We start from the raw sequence: 26,747 nt of genomic DNA, 5'->3' as shown, positions 1-26,747 counted from the left end.
TTGTAAGGGAATATTTGATTCCAGGTTTACCAAGTGTTTTCAAAACAGACTCTCTCATTTAAATGAGCTGGAGGCCAGAACAACTGAAGTCTCTCACCCATCACCTCTTTGATGCCTCCGAACCAAGCTTTGTCTTAAATCTTTTTCTGGGTAAGAAAGGCTTTATGCCCCCTCACATTTCCAGGCAGCGGATTATAATTGCTTATTTAGGATAAACCTGAGGAGAGAAGGAACAGGTAGACTGGTCTGGAAACACAGAGTACAGGCCTGCAAGGTAGGTATGCCTGGCAGGAGAAACTCAATGTTTGTCCCACGAATGCTTACAAGGACACAGGTCACTCATTCTCTTTTCAGAGTCGTGGCTACCAAATATGGCATCAGTGTGAAATTTGATCTCCAACACTTTCCATTGAAACCATTAGATGGTAATCGTTGATATTTAACATATTTTATTGGAATAAAATAAGGCCAGGCAAGTATTGGGATTTTTGAAAACTTGTTAGGAATGCTCTCATAAAATGGCTGCCACAAAAGCGATTTGTCTATACACTGCCTATTTGTATTAGGAGAAATGGCCCATAATAGCCATTTATATAAGACAACCCTTTGCCACATATTCCAGCTCTCCAGGATACATCCTACCCTACATGGTTTACTTTTTGTTTGCATAAATGTGCACATTTAAAAACGAAGTACTGGACTGCACTGAGATTTTGTTTCAACATTGCATCTCTCTAGTTCTCTCTCTGATTCAGGAGAAAAGGAAGTCTCATGGTACCAAGGAGACATCAAGAACACAAAACAACTTTCAATTGTCTATCCAGGCTTGAATAGTCAGTGGCCTGCCTTCTATAAGCCATTTTGCTTTCCATTTGAATCTGTGGGTTGCATAAATTGTCTCATAAACTGTATGTGAGAAGGATCCTCATCTCTCTTATCAGGTTCAAGACATATAGTACAGTGGTGGGATTAATTTTTTTTTACTACCGGTTCTGTGGGCATGTCTTGGTGAGCTTGGCATGGCTTGGTGGGCATAGCAGGGGAAGGATTCTGCGAAATCCCAATTTCCTCCCAATCAGCTGGGACTCGGGTGGCAGAGAATAGGTGGGGGCAGGGCCAGTCAGAGGTGGTATTTACCGGTTCTCCGAACTACTCAAAATTTCCATCACCGGTTCTCTAGAACTTGTCAGAACCTGCTGAATATCAACTCTAATATAGTACGTTAATTTTACTATCATTTTGATAGTAATGCTACTATAGATTTCCCCTCCTTGCAGCCTTCAAGGGATGCTTAGTTAAAGATTTCCCTTACTCCCAGATAACCAAAAGTGCAGGTGAATGGAATTAAAATGTACAAACCTGGAAAAGCCTAGTTTGGAGAGGTTAGTCTGCTAAGTAATGTGGCTAAAGTCCATAGGCTGTCCCACCACCCTCCATCCCTCCACACGTTTTCATAAGTGGAGTAAAATCAACAACAGAAAGATAGCAACAGTGGAGCTTGAAGTCTTTTTCTGATTCCCACGCTCCATGTTTTCCTCCTCTCTGGACTGCTAATGAGATCAGCAAGTCAGATCCTCTGGCATAAAAGGCACACCCTTAGTCCAACTATGCAGCTACTGGATGCTTCCCCCCATGCTTCAGGCTATAACTGTGTTCAAGCCATGAATATGGCACAAGGGGTTATAGCCATGGAATTCTGGCAACGAGAACTCCACACTCCTTTTTTCTTGTGATGGCTGATATTCTTGTTGGAATGGAAGGGCACCCTGAAAGCAACATCTTAATTGTGCCCCACAAGCTGTAAGGTCTTGGAACAATGCTGGGCAGTTGATTTCAGTACAGAAAAGTGTTACCATTCCAAACAATCTACACGGACATCTGTTATTCATTTCTCCTAGAAAAACAATAGGGATGGAGAAGTCATAATTGTAGCCCCAAAGTATGAATTGACTCTTCCTCCATATTTCTCCAATCTCTTGTTATGAGAAGCAAAACAAAACTTCTATTTGATTTCTCTTCTAGATCCGTCGTCGAAGACCAACCCCAGCTTTGCTTTTCCAGCTTTCAGAAACCTCCCCGGGTGAGTCATGATTTTTTTTTATTAAACCAGAAGAAAGGAATGGAGGGCTTGGGTGTGGGGAGTAAAGGTACAAGAATAAGCACTGATACACTGAGCTGCACAAGGGAAGCAGTGGCTCAGTGGCTAAGACACTGAGCTTGTTGATCAAAAAGGTCAGCAATTCAGCAGTTCGAAACTCTAGTGCTGCATAACGGAGTGAGCTCCTGTTACTTGTCCCAGCTTCTGCCAACCTAACAGTTCAAAAGCATGTAAAATGCAAGTGGAAAAATAGGGACCACCTTTGGTGGAAAGGTAGCAGTGTTCCGTGCACCTTCGGTGTTTAGTCATACTGGCCACATGACCACAGAGACATCTTCTGACAGCGCAGGCTCTTCGGCTTTGTAACAGAGATAAGCACCATCCCGTAGAGTCGGAGCGACTAGCACATATGTGCGAGAGGAAACTTTACCTTTACTTTCACCTTTATACTGAGCTGCAGTACCAGGTTAGAATGTTAGCCCATCTAGCATACTGCTGGGGAATTCTAGGAGTTGAAATCCATGCGTTTTAAAGTTGACAAGTTTGAAAAAAATTGATCTAGTGTATTCTTGTCACTCCTGGATTGGCTTGCACCCAGAAGCTTATGCATGGTTTTTTCTTATCCAGCAATGATCCTGAATGCTCTTTACCAGGAAATGCCAGAGGTAGAGCAGTGTTGAAAAGATTTTTTAAAAAATCAAATGCTTATTTCCAGTATCTTCATGAGAGAAACTAAATTCAATTCTTTCAACTCTAGATTTTGATATTTTCTTCTGGGATTGTTTGATTATTGCATTTACAAAGACCATTTAAGAACATCTTGTTTATCAGCAACACCTACAATTTCTATGTAAAATTAGTTAATGCTCTTAGTCCCGTATGGAATAACGTAGAAGAAGGATTGGCAGTCAAGGGGAAGAGTAAAAAGAGGAATCAGGCTACAATCCTTACATAGCCACAAACAAACTAAATCTAACCCTCCTTGTGTGCTATTGACCCTTATTTAACTATAATCAGTTGCTGACCAATAGTTGAGAGTATTCCTGTGCATAGGCTTTTAGCAAAATAAATAAATTAAATTGAACTTGCAGGTGTGGCTTTGATTTTAAATGTCAAATGTGTAAAAAATGGAAATTCTACATTTCTGAAAATTATTTCATAAGGTTGCAAATGTAAAATGATTTGAGATTGCTCTTCTTTCACTAGTTCAGTAAGGGGCATATTTGCATGTGTCCCTGTTTGTGAGTGGGTACACAGAGCTTATTTAGCAAAGCCTAGCATGAAATTGAAACATAGGGGTTTGTCTTTGTCTGCCTGAAATAAACAGGGAACAAAGCTCCGTTTAGTTTTTAATGGCTTCATTCTCTGTCTTCTTCCAGGCAAGCAAAGCCAGAAGCCTTCATTTGTGCAATGTGCTAACTTGGTTAACAGGCCATAGAGGAACCAGCATGAACATAAGAGCCCCCTTTGATCAGGCTATAGATCACCTTGTCCAGCATTATGTCAAATATTATAATTCCATTCGTTTTGGAATGATTTTCCTAATGTTGCTTTGCAGCAACCAATATTTCAGGCATGCTAACTGTAATTCAGGACATGGTAAATAGCAACCAGTATTACTGCTAGGGGCCATTAATCAGAAGGAGTCTGATAGCACCTTTTCAGACTAATACATTTTATTAAGAAGCAAAAGCATTTCTGAACCACAGCTCATTTAATCAGATCTATTGAGGGGCTAACTGATATAGGATTTAAATTGGGATGTGTAGGAGGACAATAAAAGGGGGAAGGCATATGCAAGCTACATGCAGAACATATTATAAATACATTAACAAGTGTCAATTATAAAGTGTTACAAGTCCATTGTATTTCTTAAAATCTTCTGAGATGGTTTCAAATCCTTTGATGTATGTGAGTTCAACAGTTTCTTGCTCAATTATCTTGGTGAAGTTTCCTTGTTCCATGACAGCTATTTTGAACATATACTGCTAGCCATTGGTAGCTTGAAAGTCCACAAAACCATTTAGTTCCTATTCAAAAAACACCCAGATAGGTTGCCATTATCAAAGCTGCTAGCAACTATTCCATTGCTTCATTATGTACAATATAAATATGCATTTCCTTTTCTTGATCCTGAATCTCCCAATATTTAGCGGGAGTGGATGATCTTGAGTTCCAAACTGATTGTGCACAAGTACCTCTCTTTTTGCATTATTTGTGGCATACATGATTTTATATATTTCTCTTATGTCTCCAGTTATCCTTTTTTCTTAGGCTAAAAGAGCTCTCATTGCTGTGGTCTTTCAATATAGGAGAGTTGTTCCAGTACCATAATCATTTTTTGCATTTTCTGCCCTTTTTTGCACCTGCAACTCTAAAGTCTTCTACAGGTAGCCCTTGTTTTATAACCATACTCTTTGTGATCGAAATTACAAAGGCAGTGAAAAAAGTGACCTATCACCAATCCTGACACTTATAACCATTGCAGCATTCCCCACATCACATGATCAAAATTCAGGCACTTGGCAACCTTCATATAATTACAATAGCTGCAGCATTTTGGGATCATGTGATTGCCATTTGTGGACCTTCCCAAGTGGCTTCCATCAAGCAAAGTCAGTGGGGGGAAACTGGATTCACTTAATGACCACATAAAGCTCTTAACAAATACAGTGGTTTGCTTTAAAACGGTGGCAAAAAGGCTGTAAAATCAGAAGCTTAACTCATTTAACTACCACCTTGCTTAGCAATGGAAATTCTAGTCCCAGTTATAGTCATAAGTTGAGGTCTACTTGTATTTGAGGAGAGATCAGTTTCACACAGGGAATTTACTATAGATTTCCCTCACAACATATGATATTGGCACCTATATTTAAACTCCCTTTCTAATCATCCCAAGTATGGGATTTGCGCCTCTTTGTTTTAACATTCACACACAAATGACATTTTAACTTTGCTGTCCGCCATTCCTATAAGACTCCCTTCCTGATTATGCATTGCCAGCTCAGAACCTTTTGTGCCAGTGCGCATGATTTTATATTGGCTTAAGTGTCAGTATGTCCCTTCCCCAGCTTTATTGCTTAGCATGACAAGCAAGAAGAGTCTTGGATTCATGTTGTTTATTTGAATTTAGCTAAATGTATTGTGCAAAACCAGCCATGACTTTGGCTTTAGCTCACTGTGACTCTAGTAACAGTGATTTCCTATTAGTAAGCCCTTTGGGAGTCAATGGGATTCAATACAATACAATACAATACAATAGTAGAGTTGGAAGGGACCTTGGAGGTCTTCTAGTCCAACCCCCTGCCTAGGCAGGAAACCCTATACCGTTTCAGACAAATAGCTATCCAACATCTTCTTAAAGACTTCCAGTGTTGGGGCATTCACAACTTCTGGAGGCAAGCTGTTCCACTGATTAATTGTTCTCACTGTCAGGAAATTTCTCCTCAGTTCTAAGTTGCTTCTCTCCTTGATTAGTTTCCACCCATTGCTTCTTGTTCTACCCTCAGGTGCTTTGGAGAATAGTTTGACTCCCTCTTCTTTGTGGCAACCTCTGAGATATTGGAATAATGCTATCATGTCTCCCCTAGTCCTTCTTTCTCTTAAGCTAAACATACCCAGTTCCTGCAACCGTTCTTCATATGTTTTAGTCTCCAGTCCCCTAATCATCTTTGTTGCTCTTCTCTGCACTCTTTCTAGAGTCTCCACATCTTTTTTACATCGTGGCGACCAGAACTGAATGCAGTATTCCAAGTGTGGCTTTACCAAGGCATTATAAAGTGGTATTAACACTTCACGTGATCTTGATTCTATCCCTCTGTTTATGCAGCCTAGAACTGTGTTGGCTTTTTTGGCAGCTGCTGCACACTGCTGGCTCATATTTAAATGGTTGTCCACTAGGACTCCAAGATCCCTTTCACAGTTACTACTACTGAGTAAGGTATCACCTATACTGTACCTGTGCATTCCGTTTTTGTTGCCTAAATGTAGAACCTTACTCTTTTCACCATTGAATTTCATTTTATTAGATAGTGCCCAATGTTCAAGTTTGTCAAGATCCTTCTGTATCTTAAGCCTATCTTCTGGAGTGTTGGCTATTCCTGCCAGCTTGGTATCATCTGCAAATTTGATGAGTTCCCCATTTATTCCCTCATCCAAATCATTGATGAAGATGTTGAAGAGTACTGGGCCTAAAACAGAGCCTTGGGGTACTCCACTGCATACTTCCCTCCATGTAGATGCAGTTCCATTGAGAACTACACGTTGAGTGCGGTTGGTCAGCCAGTTACCAATCCATCTGGTGGTGATGCTGTCTAACCCACATTCTTCTACTTTATCTAGTAGTAGGTTATGGTCTACCTTATCAAAAGCCTTACTGAAGTCCAAGTAAACTATATCAACGGCATTCCTCTGGTCCACTAATTTTGTCACATTATCAAAGAATGCAATAAGATTAGTCTGGCATGATCTGTTTTTGACAAATCCATGTTGGCTTTTGGCTATTACTTTGTTTGCTTCTAGGTGTTCGCAAATTCGTTGCTTGATTATTTTTTCCAGAATCTTTCCTGGTATTGAGGTTAGGCTGATAGGTCTGTAGTTTCCTGGATCTAATTTTTTCCCTTTTTTGAAGATGGGAACCACATCAGCTCTTTTCCAGTCCTCTGGTAGTTCCCCGGTGTTCCAGGATCTCTGAAAGATATAATTCAGTGGTTCTGAGATCTCGTCTGCTAGTTCCTTCAGAACTCTGGGGTGTAATCCATCCGGTCCTGGTGATTTGAACTCATCTAGGGTAGACAGGTGCTCACTTACCATTTTCTTCCCTATTTCAATTTGTGTTCCTAATTTTGTGGTGCTGCTTTTGATAGGTTGGACTGTTTTATCCCTTTGTGTAAAGACAGATGCAAAACATGAGTTAAATAGTTCTGCTTTCTCCCTGTTGCTTGTCACCTTCTTGCCACTTTCTCCTAGCAATGGACCAATTGTTTCCTTAACTTTTTTCTTGTTTTTAACATGTTGGAAGAAGCTTTTTTTGTTAATTTTTACTTTTGTGGCAAGCCTTTCTTCATTGTGAGCCTTAGCTTTCCTCACTTCATCTTTACAGGCTCGGGCTATTTGCTGATATTCTGCCTTAGTTATGTCCCCCTCCTTCCACTTTTTATACTTACTTTTTTTGTCTTTCAGTTTGTCAGATAGTTGTTTATGCAGCCATGCTGGTTTCTTTTGGGAGCTGTTGTTTTTCTTCTTCATTGGTATTGTGTTAGACTGGGCTTTTCTAATCTCATTTTTCAAAATTTCCCAAGCTTCTTGAGTTGTTTTCCCCTCGAGGATTCTCATCCATGGAATTTTTCCCAAGCTCTCTCTAAGTTTATTGAAATTAGCTTTCTTAAAGTCCAAGACTCTAGTTTGACTTTGTTCTACTACTTGTGTTTGGATAATGTTGAATTCCAATATTGCATGGTCACTTGCCCCCAGGGTTCCTATGACTTCAACACCTTCTATCATTTCCTCTCTGTTAGTGAGAATTAAGTCCAGTATGGCTGATCCCCTTGTTTCCTTCTCTACTTTTTGGAAAACAAAGTTGTCTGCTAGGTTTGTTAGGAACCTGTTGGATCTTCCACTTGGTGCAGAGTTTGTTTCCCAGTTGATGTCAGGGTAGTTAAAATCTCCCATTACTATTGTGGTGTGCTTCCTACATACCTTAGTTAGCTGACTAGCAAAAAGTTCATCTTCTTCCTCTGCTTGGTTGGGTGGCCTGTAGTATAGACCTATGGCAATGTCATTTCCCCCACAACCTTTAATATTGACCCAAATGCATTCAAGATAGTTCTCATTATTGTTGTGCTCTATTTCTGTAGAGACATAGTTATTTCTTATATATAGTGCAACTCCACCTCCTCTTTTATTTGGTCTATTTCTTTTAAATAATTTAAATCCTTCTAGCTGTATGTTCCATTTGTCAGTTTCATCCCACCAAGTTTCTGTAATGGCAATAATATCATATCTGCCCTCTTTTACTTGAATTTCTAATTCTCCCTGTTTATTCCTCATGCTCTGTGCATTGGTATATAGACATTTGAGTCCATTTTGATTGACCTTGTGTTTACTGTCTACATAACCTGTATTATGCCTGACTGCCCCTATTTTCTTGCCACTTGTGTGATTCATGCACATGGTATGACAATCACTATTACATGCTTGGTTTTGCTTGACAGCAGGAGTGATAATCTTACCCACACACACATCTATGTTACATGCATTTATAACCCTATGAATTTTAGTTTGCTGGGGACAGAGATGTTCTGTATCTATTAATTCTCTGTCCCCGCTCTTCAGTTTAAATGTTTATCAAGAAAATCTGTGAATTTAATGCCAAGTAACTCAGTTCCTTTCTTGGATGGGTGCAACCCATCTCTTTTGTACAGTTTTTCATTGGACCAGCTACAGGCTTCATGACTAATAAAACCAAAGCCTTCCCTTTTACACCACTCCTTTAGCCAAACATTAAACTCTGCTACACGCTGGCCCTTCCCTTTTTGTTCCTTATATACAGGTAAAACCTCTGAAAAGATAAGCCTACAACCTATACTATTAAGTTCATACCCCAAGTTCTGGAAATCATTCTGCACAGAAAGTACATCTTTCTGGGATAGATCATTAGTGCCAAGATGTATAATAGCATCAACGTCACAGTCCTTACTTGCATTCTTGACTATCTTAAGAATACGCCTCTTGTCTCTGCTGGCAGTAGCACCTGGCAGACACCTGACCTCTTTTAAAACCTCCGTATCCTCTCCTAAATTAACATCTCTTACGATTGAATCACCAACCAGAAGGTGACTTCTCTTTTTACATACCTTGATCTTCTTCTGCGACTGATGTGTGATACCTGGTTCCCCTTTTCGCCTTTCCGAAGAAAGTTCTTCGTTTTGGACCACGATCCCCTGCTTATTTGAGTCATCATTATCACAACTGCCTTGACCTATCTCTTTAGTGTCCCCATTAAGGTCAGCAAGGGCACTATATCTGTTTTGCTGGGTCACAGCAAAAGCTTTGGGTTTATGGTTCACAGCTCTCAACCTGCCAGATCCCACAGTTGTCCAGACAGCTCTTCTCCTGCAAGATCTTTGTGGTAGAGGGGGCTGATAGTGTGGCTTCACCATAGAGTGGAATGGCTGACGTAGACACCTAGTTTCTGCTTGGAGAGCACAGATTACAGATTCTAGATAGGTAATCTGCCTATGTAGACTCGTAATTTGTTTACAAAGGGGACAGTATCCAAATTTGAAAAGAGTACTGCGAAAGACAGGTGCAAAACAGCTATTACATTGAACTAAGCCAGTCATTTTGAAATAAATAAAATCACAATCTCAAACACACTAATCCAGAATGTATTATTGCTATTTTGGTTTATAGATATATGATTCCCTCCTTCTCTCCAGCAGCTCCAATCCTAGCTTCAGGAAGATTCAAATGATATGGAGTTTAAGGGCCCCCACCTCAGTGTCTTTGTCTTGTGACTCACCCCCTCCTTCTCTCCAGCAGCTCCAATCCTAGCTTCAGGAAGATTCAAATGATATGGCTTGTGATTCAGTTTGTGAATATGTTTTTGCTGCCAAACCTGGGCCAAAGAGATACCAATTCAGAAATAAAGCATTTCTATATTTGAAAAGAGAAAAATGAGAGAAAGAAAGAGATCTGCACAGGCAAGCATTTGCTCTCCTCCTACTCACTAAAACAACTTCTCCTCCTCCTCCTAGCAAAATGCATTCTTTTTTCAGTAAAGCTTATCCCTGGAGTTTTTTATTTTCTTTCTTTCTTTTTGTTCTGAAAGTTTAGCTCCAGGAACCAGGAAAGGTATCTTCTGTAGCCCTTCTCTGAACAATAGCCCTGCTGTTGTACACGGAAAGGCATGGTGTTCATAACAGGCCTTACCTATTCCACAGGCCTGCTTCCTCCCAGGGAGCATTCCTTAATGCTTTTTCCAGCAAAGTTTGTTTGGCTAAGAGATTTATACAGGCACAGGAGTGAATAAACAGTTTATTTTTTTAACTTAATTTCAGCTGAATTTGCTTGCAGTTGGCTATGTTTCATATTTAAGAGTTGGGTGTTAAAAGTGTGGCTTTTCACTGTGTGGGTGATACAGTGCTTTTCTTTCTTGTGAAGAAATTAGCAACCTACCACTTCAGGGCTACAATAGGGGACATGGTCTCTAACCCCCCCCCCACCTTATTTATTTCCCCACCTAAACAGTTAGTTGATCACAAATGCTAGATATCAGTGATATAAATGCAGCCTCCCCTCAGCCCTCAAGCCACTCTGTGGGTATACCTGAAGGGGAGGGGGAGAGGTTTTTTTAAAAACATTTATTTAGCTGGATACTGACTTTAGTCTATTTATGGTTTAGTTGCTTAATGGATCACATTCTTAACAACTAAACACAAGTGCCTCCACGCTGCTTCCATGCTACAAGGAATGGATTTAACCAAGTGATTATTAAACAGAAATTAACATTTAGCCTATCTAAGTATTTGAATCTAATGGTGGGAGGAAAATTCTTTGCAAGTCACAAGTATAATTGGTTCCTCATGGTGCAGCTGAGGCAATTCTACTCCTGACTATGAATGTCCACTATATGAATATATACACACACACATATAAATATTACCAAAAGTAACTGCCTATGTGGAGGTGTTCGCTAAAATAATTGGCATGTTGTGTCGACTTGAAATAGTTACATTTGCAGAAACTATCAGCCCAGCTGCTTAGCTATGGAAATGAATTAAGCTATAACACCAATGCGAGCTTGGTACACCAAGTTTGGTCAATTATTTGTTTAGTGAGCGTTCAAAAGTTACAGAAGCACTGAAAGTGGCTTATATCTGGTCCTTGTGCTTACAATTGTTGCAGCATCCTTATGGTTATATAATCAAAATTTGAACCTTTGGCAACTGGCATGGATTTATGATGGTTGTAGCTGGCCTCCCAGCCATCTTCTCACAAATACAATCAATGGGGGAAGCCAGTTTCCCTTAACAATCATATGATTCACTTAATAACTGTGGTGATTTACTTAACTGTGGCAGAAAAGGTCACAGGCATGACTCACTTAACAATCTCTTTGCTTAGCATTGGAAATTCTTGTTACAACTGTAGTTCTAAGTCAAGGACTATCTGTATAACATAGTCAAGAGCCATTGTTTTTATCTTTTGGACCTATGGTGTCAAAGAAAAGTATGCTTTACATTTCTTTTTCTTTTTTTACTCATAATGTTCTCTTTTTCTTTTGCCCTCTCTATATTCTTCACACTGCTTTGTACAGAAGATGAAGCATCCCCATATCAGGTCAGTATTGTGGATTATTTAAGATGCTATAAACTAAGCCTGCTGGACTTCACCATTCCCAAGATTGAATGGTCAAGGCTCGTGTAGTAGTGTAGGGTGTTGGACAAGATCAGGAGACCCAGGAGTAAGGCCATCTCCAACCATAGAAACTCATTGGATTTCTTCAGGACAGTTCCTACCTGTTATCTTAGTTTATTTCACAGGGTGATCATCGTGATTATTAAATTGAGAAAGGGAGTATTATGTATACTTGAGCTATTTGAAGGAAAGTTGTGATATAAATCTAAATGTATACTTAAATGCCACTATATTTTCCTTTGCTATAAAGCTATCAACAGAATTACCACTAACTGCCATTAAACCATGTCATCCCTAAACCGGAGCAACTGGTAAGATTTAACCACAAATTTGCAATTTAGACTTATATACCATCCCATAGCGTTATAGCACATTCTGGGCTGTTTACAATGTAGCAGCATTATTTGCAGATTGCCACCAACAATCTGGGTCCTCATTTTACTGACTTTGGATGGACCACTGCACCACAAGAGCTCATTGGAATAATAAATAGCACAAACAGAAGATGGGGAAAAACTGATTTGGCTGATAATGCTGCTTGCCTGCTTGTTCCTTAGAATTCCTGAGACTCTACTGAGATGTTGCTTTGGAACGATCCTTTCTAACTTAATTCTTAGAGTTGGTGGCTCAGATACCACCACAAGACGTCATGATTCGAAGTAGCAGAGAGGGCATGCATGGGACTCCTTCCATCAAACATGCCATCATGTTGAATCTGTGAAACAGCATTCATATTGAAATCCAAATGCCAGACCCTGTTAACCTTTTACATGGTTCCTAATTCTGGCTGGTCCACTAAGCATTTGGATCAGGAGATTAAAGGAACTCTGCTGGCAATGCAGCTTTTATTATTTTGATTTAATGTTTAACCTCAGGAATGGGTGGTGGTTATTGTTTTTTACTTTGTATGTTGTCTCTTTTGTGAAAAGAGTGGCATTATAAATTATATAAATAAATAGGACTCACAGAGGCTATAGATCAGTGATGGCGAACCTTTTTGGCACTGAGTGGCCAAACTGGAATGCGTGTGCATGTGTGTGCATGTGCATGCGCTGGAGCACCAGAAACCAAAAGACCAGCTGGCTGGTGCACATGCACACACCAGCCAGCTGGTCTTCAGGTTTCCAGCATGCTCATATGCGCCGGCCAGTTCGTCTTCATGGAGCACTGAAAACTTAAAGACCAGCTGGCCAGTGTGTGCATGCCTGTTTTGGGAGCATTTTTGGGGCCATTTTCACACTGTTTTTGGTCCCAGAAGAGCAGCTGGCAACGGCACACGTGCCCACAGAGAGGGTTCTTTGTGCCACCTCTGGCACATGTGCCATAGGTTCACCATCACAGCTATAGGTAATAGCTTTTCTAATCAACACATTGGTAGACAAAAGTTGCTCTAAGAGTTGGGGATGCAGAAACTATTCCCAATTGCAAAGATGCACATGTCAGACCTGTGCATGACTCAGTGCTCTTGGTTTATCTCCTTCCAACCTGGAAGCCTACTCAAGTCCATGATTCATTCTGGAGTGTAAGGGTTGTGAAACCTCCAAAGGCATGTAAAAGTTAGTCTTGTATATTCTCAGACTCTTGTCATTTGGAGTGGAACAGTTTAGAGTTTATCCTGTTTTAATTAACAGAAAATATAGATCTGTGAGTCACAATCAAAGAAGGATAAAGCCAGTTGTGAGTTCCACAGAATATTGTGTATCAGCGAGCCTTCAGATTGTTTTGAATAACAATGAAGATGGGATGAGGTGGTTTCTGAAGGAGGAAGAGTGACAGAACATGAGGATAGGGTTTAAAGGGGATCAGCCTAGAAACTCTACATAGCCACAAGTGAACAAAATCCAACTCCTCTTGAATGCCTGTTGACCCTTGGGAAGATTAATGTCAGGTGTGAAAGATCAGGTCCGCAGTGAAGAGTCCAGTTAAACTGATTTAGTGCTAATCATGCTTATCCAGAGGAATCGTCTTAACTAAAGGTTAGAACCTGCATTGTGTTAGATAAGTTCAATGGAATACAAGGAGAGGGTTAGACTTAGGCTGCTTGCGGCTACATAGGGATTTTAGGCTGATCTCTCTTTTAACTCCCTGCCCTCCGCCAAGGTTCTGCCACTCCTCCTACAATTTCAGTCAAATAGAGGGAGAATTAAATCACCTCTCTAGCACCATAGTTTAGATGTTTCAAAAGAGCTTTTTTTCTTTTATATGTGTATAATCGGTGCCACCTAATGCATTTCGAAAATTATGGGATTTATAGTCCTACATTTGCAGACGATATTAGATACAGGAAGATTGCCTAGTGTCTATTTAGCTGCATATTGACTTTAGTCCACTTACAATCCTGTTCATTAATGGCCCAAATTTTAAATAGCTAAACATGAAGACAGCTGCTTCTTTGCTGTACATAACAGATTTGACCAATCTATTGGTAGCAACCTATTTCATATACTGTATTATAAGCTGTCCAGAGTCATTGAGGTGGGTAGCGATAGAAATTGAATAAATATTTATTTATTCCTTACACTACTTGAATGCAATTGGGGGGGGGGGGCAAATTCCATGCAACAAACAAATTGCAAGGCAAAAATTGAAGAGAGTTGTGAATTGGGCAAAGGTTGCCTACCAGCCTGCCTTCTGTCATTTCCTTTGAGATAAGCCATATTTCACAATTGTGAGGGTTGACCATAGTTCATATTATTCATGTTTATTTAATACAGAAAAGAGTTTTAGCAATCTTTACAGCAAATCTTTTTTCATCATTTAAAAACAAATGGATCACATTCACTGTATATGATCTTCCTTGCCACTAATAAGGAAAAGCTTGCCTGTTGTTGTTTTTTAAATGTGTTTAAGAGAAAACCAGTAAAATCACATTCCTGTACAAAAACGTTACCCTCCTTCTATGATAGTCAGTGTGGTCTAAATATCTTTCTGCAGATGTTTGCTGAGAATAGGGTTATCAGATGTCTGGAAAAAGGAGAAAATATCCTCATTTTCTCCTGTGCCCCACAGGATAGCCTTGAAATTAAATGTTGTCTAGTTCAATAGACAATAGACAGGGGTCTCCAACCTTGGCAAGAGGTTGGCAAGAATTTCTCAGCAGCTTTGCTGGCTGAGGAATTCTGGGAGTTGAAGTCCACAAGTCTTAAAGTTGCCAAGGTTGAAGACCCCTGGTCTAGTTGCTTGAGAATCTTTCCCTGAGCACCTTTTCTTCATGGCAGGGAACATCTCTAATAAATGTTAACGTAAGTTTTCAAGCTCTGCTGTGTGACTTTGATTAGTTACCTTCCCAGGCTTGGGCTGCTTCCTGAAATTGATAAGACCTTAACCTCCTAGCTGGTTCTAGCACATTCCTGTGATTGAAAAACCAGTCTTTCTGATGCTGGAAAAATTAATGTCATACTATATGCAGGGCTAAGTATTCTTTTTCCAATTTTTTTAATGTTCTGGATGCCAGGAAGGTTAAATGTGTGTCCTCTTTTCCTGTTGTTTTTTTTCCTTTTTGCCTGTTCAGATATTTGGTAACTCTGATGTGTGTGTGTGTGTGTGTGTGTGTGTGTGTGTGTGTGTGTCTGTCTGTCTGTCTGTCTGTCTGTCTGCCTGCCTGCCTGCCTGCCTGTCTGTCAGAGAGAGAGGGAGGGAGAGGGAGGGGGAGAGGGAGGGGGGATGGAGGGAGAGGGAGAGAAAAAGAGAGAGAGAATAGGACACGATTACAAAATGGAAGGGAGTTGATCTAACTTAGAGATATTACACTAAAGTTATTGAGCTTTATAAACAATCCCTTGTAGCTTAACAAGTTATATAAATCTGGTCAACTGGAAATAAATCAGAATTTGACATGGTATGCAATCCCACTAATTAAATCTTTATCAGGGAGATGAAGGAATAAATGTTATTATAGCCGACTTCGAAAAGTAACACCAGAACTAAAGGCTGTATATAGTGTGAATAGCAGCTATTTTGCTTCTCAGTTTTCTCGGTATTCTCTGGCCTCTTCCCTTCACCAATAGCAAGCAGGGGTGAGAGAAAGATGTCAAGGTCAGTAGATGAAAATTTTGCAGCTCTGCACTTCCTTCCTCAAACAAAAGGCTTTATAGGCTGCAGAATGGCTCTGCTACACTAAGAGACTTTGGAATTTACTAAAAAACATTTTTTAGCTGTTAAAGCACAGCTTGCGCGCTTTGCTGCCACCCCCACCTCCACCTGAGCCTCCCGCAGAGCAAATTTATTTTGGCCTGCATTTTTCCATGACTTTTGCTTCATCTTCAATCACTTTAACGTAGCCTTTATTGAGTGTATAGTTTTCCTTAAGAGAACTCCCAGGTTTCTTTTTGGGGTTATTTTTGGGGAGGGTTGTGTGGGAACGGGAGGGAGAAACCAAACATACAGCACACTACAAAAAAAGTCACATCTAAAACAAGTATTACGTATTAAAATAAAAAGAACTGAACCAATAAACGAAGTCAGTATGCAGATTTTCAAAACAAATGGAGCTCAGTTTATTGGTAGGACTGAGGAGAACCTGGCTTTTAAAAACCGGTGTTTATTCTGTGATGCAGTCCATTCTACAGTCATGTTGCTGAATGATTCCTTTTTAATTCTCCAGTTGCGCCTAACCACAGCACAAACACTGGGGAAAAAAAAATATTTTTTTTCTGCTATGTCCTCATGATGGTGCCTTTATCATGTCTCCAGCCCATGGGTGAAACTCCTAGAATCATTTTTAGCATGTTAATGCAACCTTTTCCTCTTGAGGCAACAACATAAAGTTATGCCCACAAGATGCAAAAACCCTATTTTACCTTATTCTTTTTCTGAGAAGTTAGGTAATCAGTAGGGAATGTGATAAAGAGAGGCATTTGCTGGTCATTTCTGATGCAAGCACAACGTTGTTATCCCCCCTCCCGCCCTGCCCCCCCTCCACCCTCTCCCCCCCCCCCAATTAAATCAGCTTCATTTGCTATAATTTTGCTGTTCTTTTTTTAAAAGAAGACACTGAAGAGTGGGAAAAATAAAGAGGACTGCCTGGGCTTGAATAGTTTACCAGTGAAATGCAGTAATAGGGTGAAATAGCAGGAAAGAATCCCCTACCTCCGCAATAAAATACAGAAGAATCTGGAAATCAGCATATTCTGCCCAAATAAAGCATAGAAAGGAGGGGAGGGAGTCTAAATAAAAGTACTGTAGTGACTCACTTCCTTTGGGGATTTTTTTTTTAATTTAAAAAACTGCTTTCTATTTGAATTGAACAGAATGGGGTATAGGAAGATGGCTGGAGGAAGGAACTTAGATATAATGGAGTCCTGAAGCCAGACCCACCCAATTTCTGGATCATAGTTACTCATGCATGGGTCTCCTCTTGACTAGACTATTGCAATGTACTTTTTATGGAGGCTACTCCTGAAAATCAAGAGAAAGTCAGAGTTGTTCTAGATAATGTGACAGCTTGAGTAGTTCTGGTGGGTCACTTGGATGACCCACATAACATTGCTTATTGAAGAGCTGCAGAAGTTACCACTTGGTTCCTGAGTGCAATTGAAGGTACTGGTTGTCTCCTTAAAACCTATATGACTCATGACATGGTTATCTATAGAAACACTTGTTCCCAGTGGCATTTGCCCATCTGATATCTTGGAAGGAAAGCCCTCTCTGGGTTCTTATTCCTGGGGGATGTTATCATCAAAGACTGGAATAAGCCTTCTCAGTTGTTGCCCCATTTCTATGGAACAGCATTCCCACTGGAATTTTCCTCCAACCTTCTGAAGGTTTTGAAAACGTATAAAAATAATTTTTGGCCTTTGGGGTAGACCTTCAGTTTTAATTGCTCTTGCAATAGGACCATGTGTTTCAGTTTCAGCTATTGGTCTATTGCTAAATAATGTGACTGTTTATATTATTACACAGTATGTTGTCATACTGTAAGCAATTTAGTGTCATGCATTTAGAATTGCATATAAGTCCAAGTTTTTAAAAAAAAACATAAAAAGAAATAAAATTCCTGCTACAGTTGGCAGGTGTGCTTCCTAAAAGTTGACGGTGTACAGAAAAGAGAGAGAGAAAGGGCAGTCAGGCAAGCTGAAGAAATAAAATCTGAAAAATGCCATTAGGCACTTAACGAAACAGGGGCAGGACAGAATTGACAATGGGGGTCATAATTTCCACATGTGAGGATGATGGATAGATTCAGCAGGCTCTGTCTCTCTCATTTGTCCTTTTTATTCTATTTCCTTTAGATTTCTTCAAATTCTTTTTATTTTTGGTAGAGGATTTTTTATCAAAACTTTTAAACAAGAAGATAAAAAGTAGCGACAAACTAATATAAAGTAAGGAAGAAAAAAAATCAAAGAAACAAAAAGTATCAGAAAAGAAAATAGTGAAGAAAAATAGAAAAGAAAGAAAAATGTAAAGAAATGGCTTCCAATATTTTTCACAGCAGATATAAGTACAAATATATATTTAGCCTTTCTAAAGGCTTACTCTTCTTTCTATTATCTATAATCTATCCTGTCTAATCATGGAAACCATAAATCCATTCCTCCCCCCACCATTTTTATGCATAAGAGGTTTCCAGTCACCATTAAATGTAGATGATGCCTTTTCTCTAATCAAAAAAGTCACATGATCAATTCCAGGAAAATCTATCAACTTTGCTAATCATTCCTCCATAGTGAGTACTGTTGAATCTCTGTGCATTTAATACAATTTGCTGCAGTAATCATATATTGAAACAATCTTCAATGGCTTTTGGCAAAGTGTTTATCCATTAATCTTAACAGAAAAAATCCTGGATTCAATTGAATATTGATCTAAAATCCTCATATCAAAGTATGCTTTGAATCCATTTTTTTACATGTTCTCCAAGTAGGATAAAATCTTCCTTCATTTTCACATTTCCAGAATGCATTTGACATGCCTTTATACAATCCACATAATTTATCTGTTGTCTTTTACTTTAGAATCAAACACAACATAAATTTCAATCCTTTTTAACCATGTATTTTCCTAATGACCAATCTGTATATTATAAACAAAAATTTAGCCTCCTTTATCATGCATTATTCAACCTCTTCTTCCTGTTTCAAATTTTAATAAAGTTACTACTTTGTTGTAATTTTAGCAATTACATACTTATCATTAGTACAAAAATGCATTTCAAATTCTGGCTTACTTTGCTCCAACTGTCTCACTTAGCAACAGAAATTTTGAGCTCAGTTGTGAACGTATGTCAAGGATTACCTGCACTCCAGAATATCCAAATATTATTTCATAGTTGTCTTTTAGGTAAAAACTTGATCTTCACGAATAAAATCCTGTAAAGTGACTTCAGCCTTTGTAATAAGTTTGTAATCAGCTTGTAAAAGTCAAATCTTGTCCTGGTTTTAGTTTTACTGTAATCTGTTTTATATTTCAGGTGATGATGGAACCTTTTTGTTTTCCTTCATCAAATAATCTTTTAAATAGACCTATGTGCAATAAATAATTGATTCAGATAGTATTAACAGGTCCTTTATATCTTTCATACCAATTTTATACATGGGAAAATTGGGCAGTTGATCCACAGCTTCATAGGTTTAGAAATATACCTGCCGTTTTCTATATTTTCTAATATGCCTAATGCTTTCAAAGTCACTTAAGAAAACATCCACTTGCATTATTTTAGCACAATTTTAAAAATGAACTTAAAACCTAATATAAATTCCACTGACACATCTGTTAAGATTCTGTGCTTCTCAATACATGTAACAGAGTTCTGTTAAATTACTGTGATCACCCTGGGGATATAAGAAGTGGTACATGAGTTAAACTTTCGTAACATAACTTTAACACTTGTCTTAATACCTTTATTTTCAAAATCTTGTTCTTGAGCTAATGGAATGATAGCTGGCAGTTCTAATGTATTATCTTTACAGTATCATATGACAGTTTTTCATTGTTGGGTTAATATATGAAATGATTAAGTACAGTTCAGATGTCATTGTTCTTATTAATAGGCTCTAAAAGGCAAGGAACTCACTAAATCCAACAGTCCATTAATCACAATTTCTCACATGTCTTTCAATCTTCACAGTTTGATATAATACTTTCATTACTTCATTTAATATTTCAATCCATACAGCTGACCTACTTCTATTATGGATATTCCAAAATACTTTTTCTAGTTGATACTGAAGTCTAAAAACATATAAGGATGGAGCTGCAAGCCATCTGTGTCCTATAGCATTTAGCATATAGCATTTAGTTTTCAAGAGCTTAACATGTGGGTGGATTATTATCTTTAAACACAAAATTGGCTTCATAGAGATAATCATGAAATGTGTCCACTTCAATATCCTGGCGTGCAGCATTTCTTTGCAGATGTAGCAGATTGTTATCCCCCAGGATATTTCATGATATGAAATAGCACTAAAGCCACTCCACTTCATTCTCAAAGCCATTTTTAGACTTCTGCGACTATTTTCATCTTTTTGCTTTTCAAAGGTAAAACATGTTTGAGGCTAAGTTAAAATTACTTGAAATGATACTGGTACTGGATAGGGCTTCTTAAAATATTTCAAATTCAAGTGGGAAACAGCATTTATAAGAGAGGAGAAGTGAAAGTGAATGAGATAGAGATTACTGGAACCTGCTGTAGACATTTTTGGAGCTATAAATCGGAATAATCCGTAGGCAATACCTGAAGGCAGTTGAAACAATCCGCTCTTGGATCCACAGAAAATGGGACTCCTTTATTACAATCTATTAACAGCAACAAGGGGGAAAGCTTTCTCTCAGTTTATGGGAATTAGGCAATTATTGAGATCATTAGTAAAAAAATAAATGCAGTTAAAATGACAGAACTACATCTGTGTGTAAAATCCTAAACCCGTTTCACAGAAATTGAATCATTCCAAAGCCAAGTTACGGTATGTCAATTCACTAATACATCATTCCGGTAATAGGCATGGTGCCCAACCAGAAGGAGCCAAAAGAAAGAGAGAGAGAGAGAGAGAGAGAGAGAGAGAGAGAGAGAGAGAGAGAGAGAGAGAGAGAGAGAGAGAGAGAGAGAGAATTTGTCTTAGTGTCCCTTCCTGGCAGCAAAAACTAAAATTCAATTGCCATCAAAACTCCTTTCCTATTGTCTACTCTTTTTCTAAATCGTCTCATGGAATAATAGGGGTGGAGGAGGCTTTGGAGGTCTCTTAGTTCAATCCCTGTTCAAACAGGAGACCTGATACCTGTATCATTATGATTAAATAAAACAGTCTTTTCTTGAAAACCTCCAGTGATAGGACACTCACAACTTCTGGAGGAAAGCTGTTCTACAGATTAATTGTTCTCACTGTCAGGAAATTTATCCTTAGTTATAGGTTGGATCTCTCTTTAATAGTCTTCCATCCCTTACTCTCACCCCCAGGTGTGTTGAAGAATAGGTCAACACCTTTTTCCTCTGTGAGAGCCCCTCAAGTATTGGAAGATTGCTATCACATTACCCTTAGTCTTTCTCTTTATTAGACTAGACATTCCCAGTTCCTGCAACTATACATCATACAGTTTAGCCTACAGGCCCCTTATACCATTTTTGTGTCTCTTCTCTGCACTCTTTCTAGGGATATATCTTTTTTGTATCACGGTAACCAGAATGGTTAATTCTGGTTTTTAATTCTTGTTTTAATTGGGGGACGCAGTGGCTCAGTGGCTAAGACGCTGAGCTTGTTGATTAGAAAGTTTGGCAGTTTGGCAGTTCGAATTCCTAGCGCTGCATAACAGAGTGAGTTCCCGTTACTTGTCGCAGCTTCTGCCAACCTAGCAGTTTGAAAGCATGTAAAAAGTAGAAAAATAGGGACCACTTTTGGTGGGAAGGTAACAGTGCACCTTTGGCGTTTAATCATGTCAGCCACCTGACCACAGAAATGTCATCGGACAGCGCTGGCTCTTCGGCTTTGAAACGAGCACTGCCCCTAGAGCTGGAAACGGCTAGCACATATGTGCGAGTAGAACCTTTACCTTTAACCAGAATTGGATGCAGTATTTCAAGTGCGATCTTACCAGTGCAATATAATATGTTTTGTCTTGACTTTTTTGACTTCTCCTACCACTTTTTTATTATTAACTTGTTATATTAAATTCCTGTTTTAACACAAGGCAAACTACTTTACTGTAATGAAATTATGGGGACAGAGTTGGGAGCCAGAAGCTTAGTGCTTTTGAAAAAGTCTGGCGGGTTTTCAAAGTCACCCCATGACTTGCCTGCTGTTTTATCAGATTATCAGTCTAATTGTTCCCTTTGCTCAACCTCCCTGCCTACCACACAGTTTATTTTACAAAGCTAAAACCCTTAGCCGAGGTCAGATGGAAGGGGTCACTTTTTCACCTATTTCCCAATGGAGAGCAAAGGAACTGTGGACATTTTCCAAAACATCATTAAACATCATACCATGGAAGTTTGCTAAGTAAGAGTGAGCCAAAAAAAAAGGAAGGCTGACTTAAATAGTTATCAGCCGTTGAACAGAATAATTAGTTCAGGGGTGTCCAAACTTGGGAACTTTAAGACTTGTGGACTTCAACTCCCAGAATTCCCCAGCCAGCCATGCTGGCTGGGGAATTCTGGGAGTTGAAGTCCACAAGTCTTAAAGTTCCCAAGTTTGGACACCCCTGAATTAGTTCAATTAAAATCTTTCTTTTTTTAAAATCAAATGCCAAATATCATGGCTTTTCAAGTTACTGAAATATCTGAGAGTCAGGAAAGTATGAAAATGTATGATCTAAAGGCAGTTTTTTTAAAAAAATAAACAAACAAAATCTATTTGTATTACAGTATCACAAGAACAAAAATAGACTCAAAAATTAAAGTGTGAATTTCATTCTCAGCTCTGCTTTTTGAAGTTTTCAATCACCAATTAAACAACTAACACTTCAGTTGCTGAATTTATTTATTAAAGCTTGCAGGCTTACCAAGAGTGTTAAAAGAGCCTAATGATGTTGTTCTGTTGCTTTTGGCTACATCCAGATGCCCTTTTTCATAGGCCACTACATTGTTTTTTAGAATGTAGAATTAAAAAATTGGGAGGGGGGTGGAGAGGAATAAAGTATCAGGATGCCTCTTGAAATTACTGTAAGAAACAGTAATCTCAAAAGTCACTCTTTACCCTTTTTCCATTAATGATATAATCCATACATATTTAAATGGCTCATATTTAAATGGTTGTCCACTAGGACTCCACAGTTACTACTGTTGAGCCAGGTACCACCTATACTGTACCTGTGCATTTCGTTTTTCTTGCCTAAAGGCAGATTCATTGGGAGACTGAATAGATTAATCAGAAATAAGGATTGAAATATGGTGAGGGTGTGTGCATGCATGTATATGTGTATATGCAACATTCCGTGATGGAGAAAAAGAACAAGAACAGAAGCCAGTCCTGTAAAATGCATATATTCCATGCTTTTCCTTTCCTTTCCTCTCTTTTCCTTTCCTTTCCTCTCCTTTCCTTTCCTCTCCTTTCATTTCCTTTCCTTTCCTTTCCTCTCCTTTCCTTTCCTTTCCTCTCCTTTCCCCTCCCTTTCCCTTTCCCTTTCCTTTTTAAAAATTGTTATCTGCACAATATATTTCACACAACTGTGTCTCTTTTATTGATTTCACACTCAGGCCAGAATTTTAAAATACCAAAATGCCATTTTTGATATAATTACTCCCCTAGTTCTATTTCTGTGTTTCCCTTTTTGCTTTTCCTGAAACATTGTTCAGCACAAGGCTCCTCACTACATTTTTGGGTCTCCCTAAATGTGTTCTTCCTTCAGTTTGCTTTTCAAAGCAAAGGGGGGAAAAACCAAAACCTGTCCACCTCCACTGTGCTATGGCAAAATCACTGCTCAGAGTAGCTAAGGAAGGTGAGAAAGACTCTGTCTTGGAGAAAGAGAGAAACTCTCAAGAGCTGAGAGGCGGGAAAAGCAGGAGATTCCACCTCTAAGCAACTGTCCTTCTAACAGCACCAACTAGTTTTACAGTGTTTCTTTGGTGTAGGGATACTAGTTAATTAGACTAGCACCATGCTGATCCCATGTGACTTTAGATGGGGAAATAGCAATGAGATGCTAGTATCAGGAGGAATTACAGGTAGTCTTCGACTTATAACAGTTCATGTAGGGACAATTTGAAGTTACAGTGGCACTGAAAAATTGACTTATCATTTTTCATGACCATTGCAGCCTTCCTATGGTCACATGATCAAAATTCAGATGCTTGATGACAATTGCAGTGATCACTGCCTAACAAACAAAGTCAATGAGGACGCACTGATTTACTTTGCATAGATGGTGAAAGGGTGCAAAGCTCACTTAATAACTGTTTCACTTAGCCACAGAAATGTTGGACTACCTGTACAGGGTGGAATTGGTATACCACCACCAGTCCTGGCTAAAACAGGGATTTATTCGTTTAGTTATTTGGTGGCCTAATTCACACATAGATAACTCTGACTGACTTACAAAATTCTAAAAAATTAAAAACTAATCCACCATACAATCAGAGCCATTAATCCTACCCCACCCACCCCCATACAACAACACATTCAAATCAGCCAGGATTGGCTCCCTCTCTATTTGTGGTCTCCAGGCCTGTTGACAAGCCATGTTTTTAGGGTCTTCTTTTGGAAAAGATGCAGGGTGGAGCTGGGTATACCTCAGGGGAATGATGTTCCATAAAGAAGGACCTTCTTGGTGGCCCCACCAGAGCACAATCCTTAATCAATGGAACCTGTGATATTTCCTGCTTTCCCATCCTGGTGGGCCAGGGGGATGTAATAGGAGAGAGGCAATCTTTCAGATAACTTTTGATACCGATAATGGTTCCATGTGTTGTGGTCACTACACCACCCTGTTAAGCCATCAGGTGGCTTATTGAAGGGGACACAGCAATTGTATTTTCTTGTACAGGGTTGGAGTTTAGCCTATTGTGCAAACCCATATCTTGCCTTACATTAATGGGAGTTTGTAGGACAACCAGGACATTTCTATTGCTTCTTCTGAGAGCCTCCGAGGAACTGAAAGCATTTGTCATACTACAACTACAAACAAGTATTTTTAAGGAAACTATTTATTTTCTCTCTGGGGCTAATATGAGAGATATTATCTCTTGAACAGTTTGGGGACATTCACCAATTTGTTCTTCATTCCAAGATGAAGAGATAAGAAGTACAGCAAAATTCTGAAAGAGATATTGCAGTGAAAAGATTTTAAGATGGCAATTCCTTCTTTGAGGACATAGCTTCTCCAACCTCTAAGTGGAAAACCCAACTAATTGTCTGGTTCTTGGAGCACCTATCCGTATTTTACATTTCTTCCTGCAATTACATTTGCCTCCTGATTATAGAATGTAGAACTGTAGTATATGCATTCCAACTATATTCCTTCTGTACTACCCAGACATATTTCAAATGCTGTTTCAGCAAGATATGAAGGGTGTAAAGAATGTTTAGCTAAAACATGTATAAGCACAAGCTAAACATATATTTAGGAAAAAGCTAACCTAGAAAATCTAAGGATAATGTTCTGTCTTCTCACTTCTTTTCTTATGAAATTGTGACAGAATGTGTAAGGATCTTACTGAACCTATAAAAGCCCTCTAAGGCATCCTCAGGAATAGATTTCACTTATATTTATCCAATAAACAGTCATAGCATCAGGGGAGAAATTTCAAGTGCTATTACTATTCAGAAAGTAACAAAATGAAGTGTTTTAGTTATTTAAATAAATGCGTTCAATTTTTTTTAATACACTTGTAGCTACAGTTGTGGATTATTTTGCTTGGTTTGGTTTGGTTTTTGGTGCCTTCAAGTCAATTTTGAATTCTGACTATCTGGACAAGTCCCTGAAGTATTCTTGGCAAGATTTTGGAAATGGTTTGCCCTTGCCTGCTTTCTAAGACAGAGGAAGAGAATGAGTGGCTCATGCATCATCCTGCTAACTTTATGCCTAAGGCAGGACTAGAACTCATGGTCTCCTGATTTCCTTAACCACTACTATACATCAAACTTGCTCTTATCTTGTGGAATATACCAATTAATTCTCCCTCCATATTGCATATAAGACTCATGAGGCTTTTAAAAAAATCACAGCTTGCTTAAGATAAACTATAACATAATAGAAAGAGTAATATTTGAATGGAGGATTAATAGTTTGCAGCTCAGTTTCTTATGTAGAATGCCTTAATTCTTTTATAAAGACATGCTGGGTCTATTTTGCCTTTGTTTGGAATGCTGAGATCACCGTGCCAGGAGCTGAAGCCCATATAGATACAGGATGATAATGAACACATTTAGAGTTTTGTTCTGAGTATCATAAGAAAAAGAAGCTTGTAGTCTTTCACTGCTCAGGAGTGTAATTTGGGTGGCGAAGAGTGACTTTGTTATTGCTATTATCATGGCCTGTGGAGAGAGGTCAGATTTAGAGATATGTTGTAGTTTGCTTACAATTCCTTTTTGTAACCATTGCTTTTTTCCTGTATTTCCTTTGGAGTTGAAGGGAACATTTTAATATTTTATTTATTATTTAATTCCCAACACAACCTGTGAATGGCTAAGAATGACTAGCTCAAGATGTCCAGTGAGTTGTAGTCAAATGAGACCATGGCTCAAGGTCTTCCCTGTTCCAATTCCAGGACCTTAACTACTGTTCTGTGTAATTAGGTTTGCATGGTTGACAAATAAATGTTCTGAATATAAAATTGCTTAATTTAATTAATCAGAGCAACCAGGTTTTAACTGACCAAAGGATCATCATTGAATGAAGTGGGCAGCAAGTAAAAACAATGTCAAAATCGTAGACATTAAAACTCTTTAGAAGAGACTTCACCTTTTTTTTATGGGAGACCAATCTCCTAAGGTTATGAATGCATCAATTCAGTCATTCTCCAATCTGCACAAGTGGTTGAGATTTAAAAATAAATGTATAGGCTTTTTTTTTGTAGTCTACATATTTCAGAAATCTGTTTTGTGGTTTTATGAAATAGTGATGGAAAACTAAGCAACAAATGTTATGTGAAAAAATATACTGTACACAGTCTAACTCTATATACAGTCCTATATATGCACATAACATGCTCCCTGGATCAAAGTGAATACAAAACTCTAATTTAGCCATTTACAGTATATTATTATTTCATAGGAATTTTTAAGAAAGTTTTTGCCTTCAAATCTCTTGTCTCTTTCTTCTTGCTTTCCAGAGAACTCTGGGTGAAGGATACCACCTTAAAAAC

General features: G+C 38.7%; 1 protein-coding gene across 2 annotated transcripts in view; it reads left to right on the top strand.

Moving 5' to 3' along the window:
- PPP1R1B (protein phosphatase 1 regulatory inhibitor subunit 1B) overlaps positions 1-26,747 on the top strand; it is a 75,855-nt gene that overhangs the window by 3,359 nt on the left and 45,749 nt on the right. For both annotated transcript variants that reach the window (XM_081932145.1, XM_081932146.1), the window contains exons 2-4: positions 2,023-2,080; positions 11,418-11,440; positions 26,715-26,747. The exon at positions 26,715-26,747 is cut by the window's right edge and continues 43 nt beyond it. In XM_081932145.1, the coding sequence (XP_081788271.1) occupies positions 2,023-2,080; positions 11,418-11,440; positions 26,715-26,747 (114 nt within the window). The remainder of the gene's footprint in view (positions 1-2,022; positions 2,081-11,417; positions 11,441-26,714) is intronic.

This window comes from Natrix helvetica, assembly GCF_964273705.1.
Source record: "Natrix helvetica genome assembly, chromosome: Z".
NCBI classification, from domain to species: domain Eukaryota; kingdom Metazoa; phylum Chordata; class Lepidosauria; order Squamata; family Natricidae; genus Natrix; species Natrix helvetica.
Note: the sequence above shows the minus strand (reverse complement) of the source record. Positions and strands in the feature narration are given on the sequence as shown.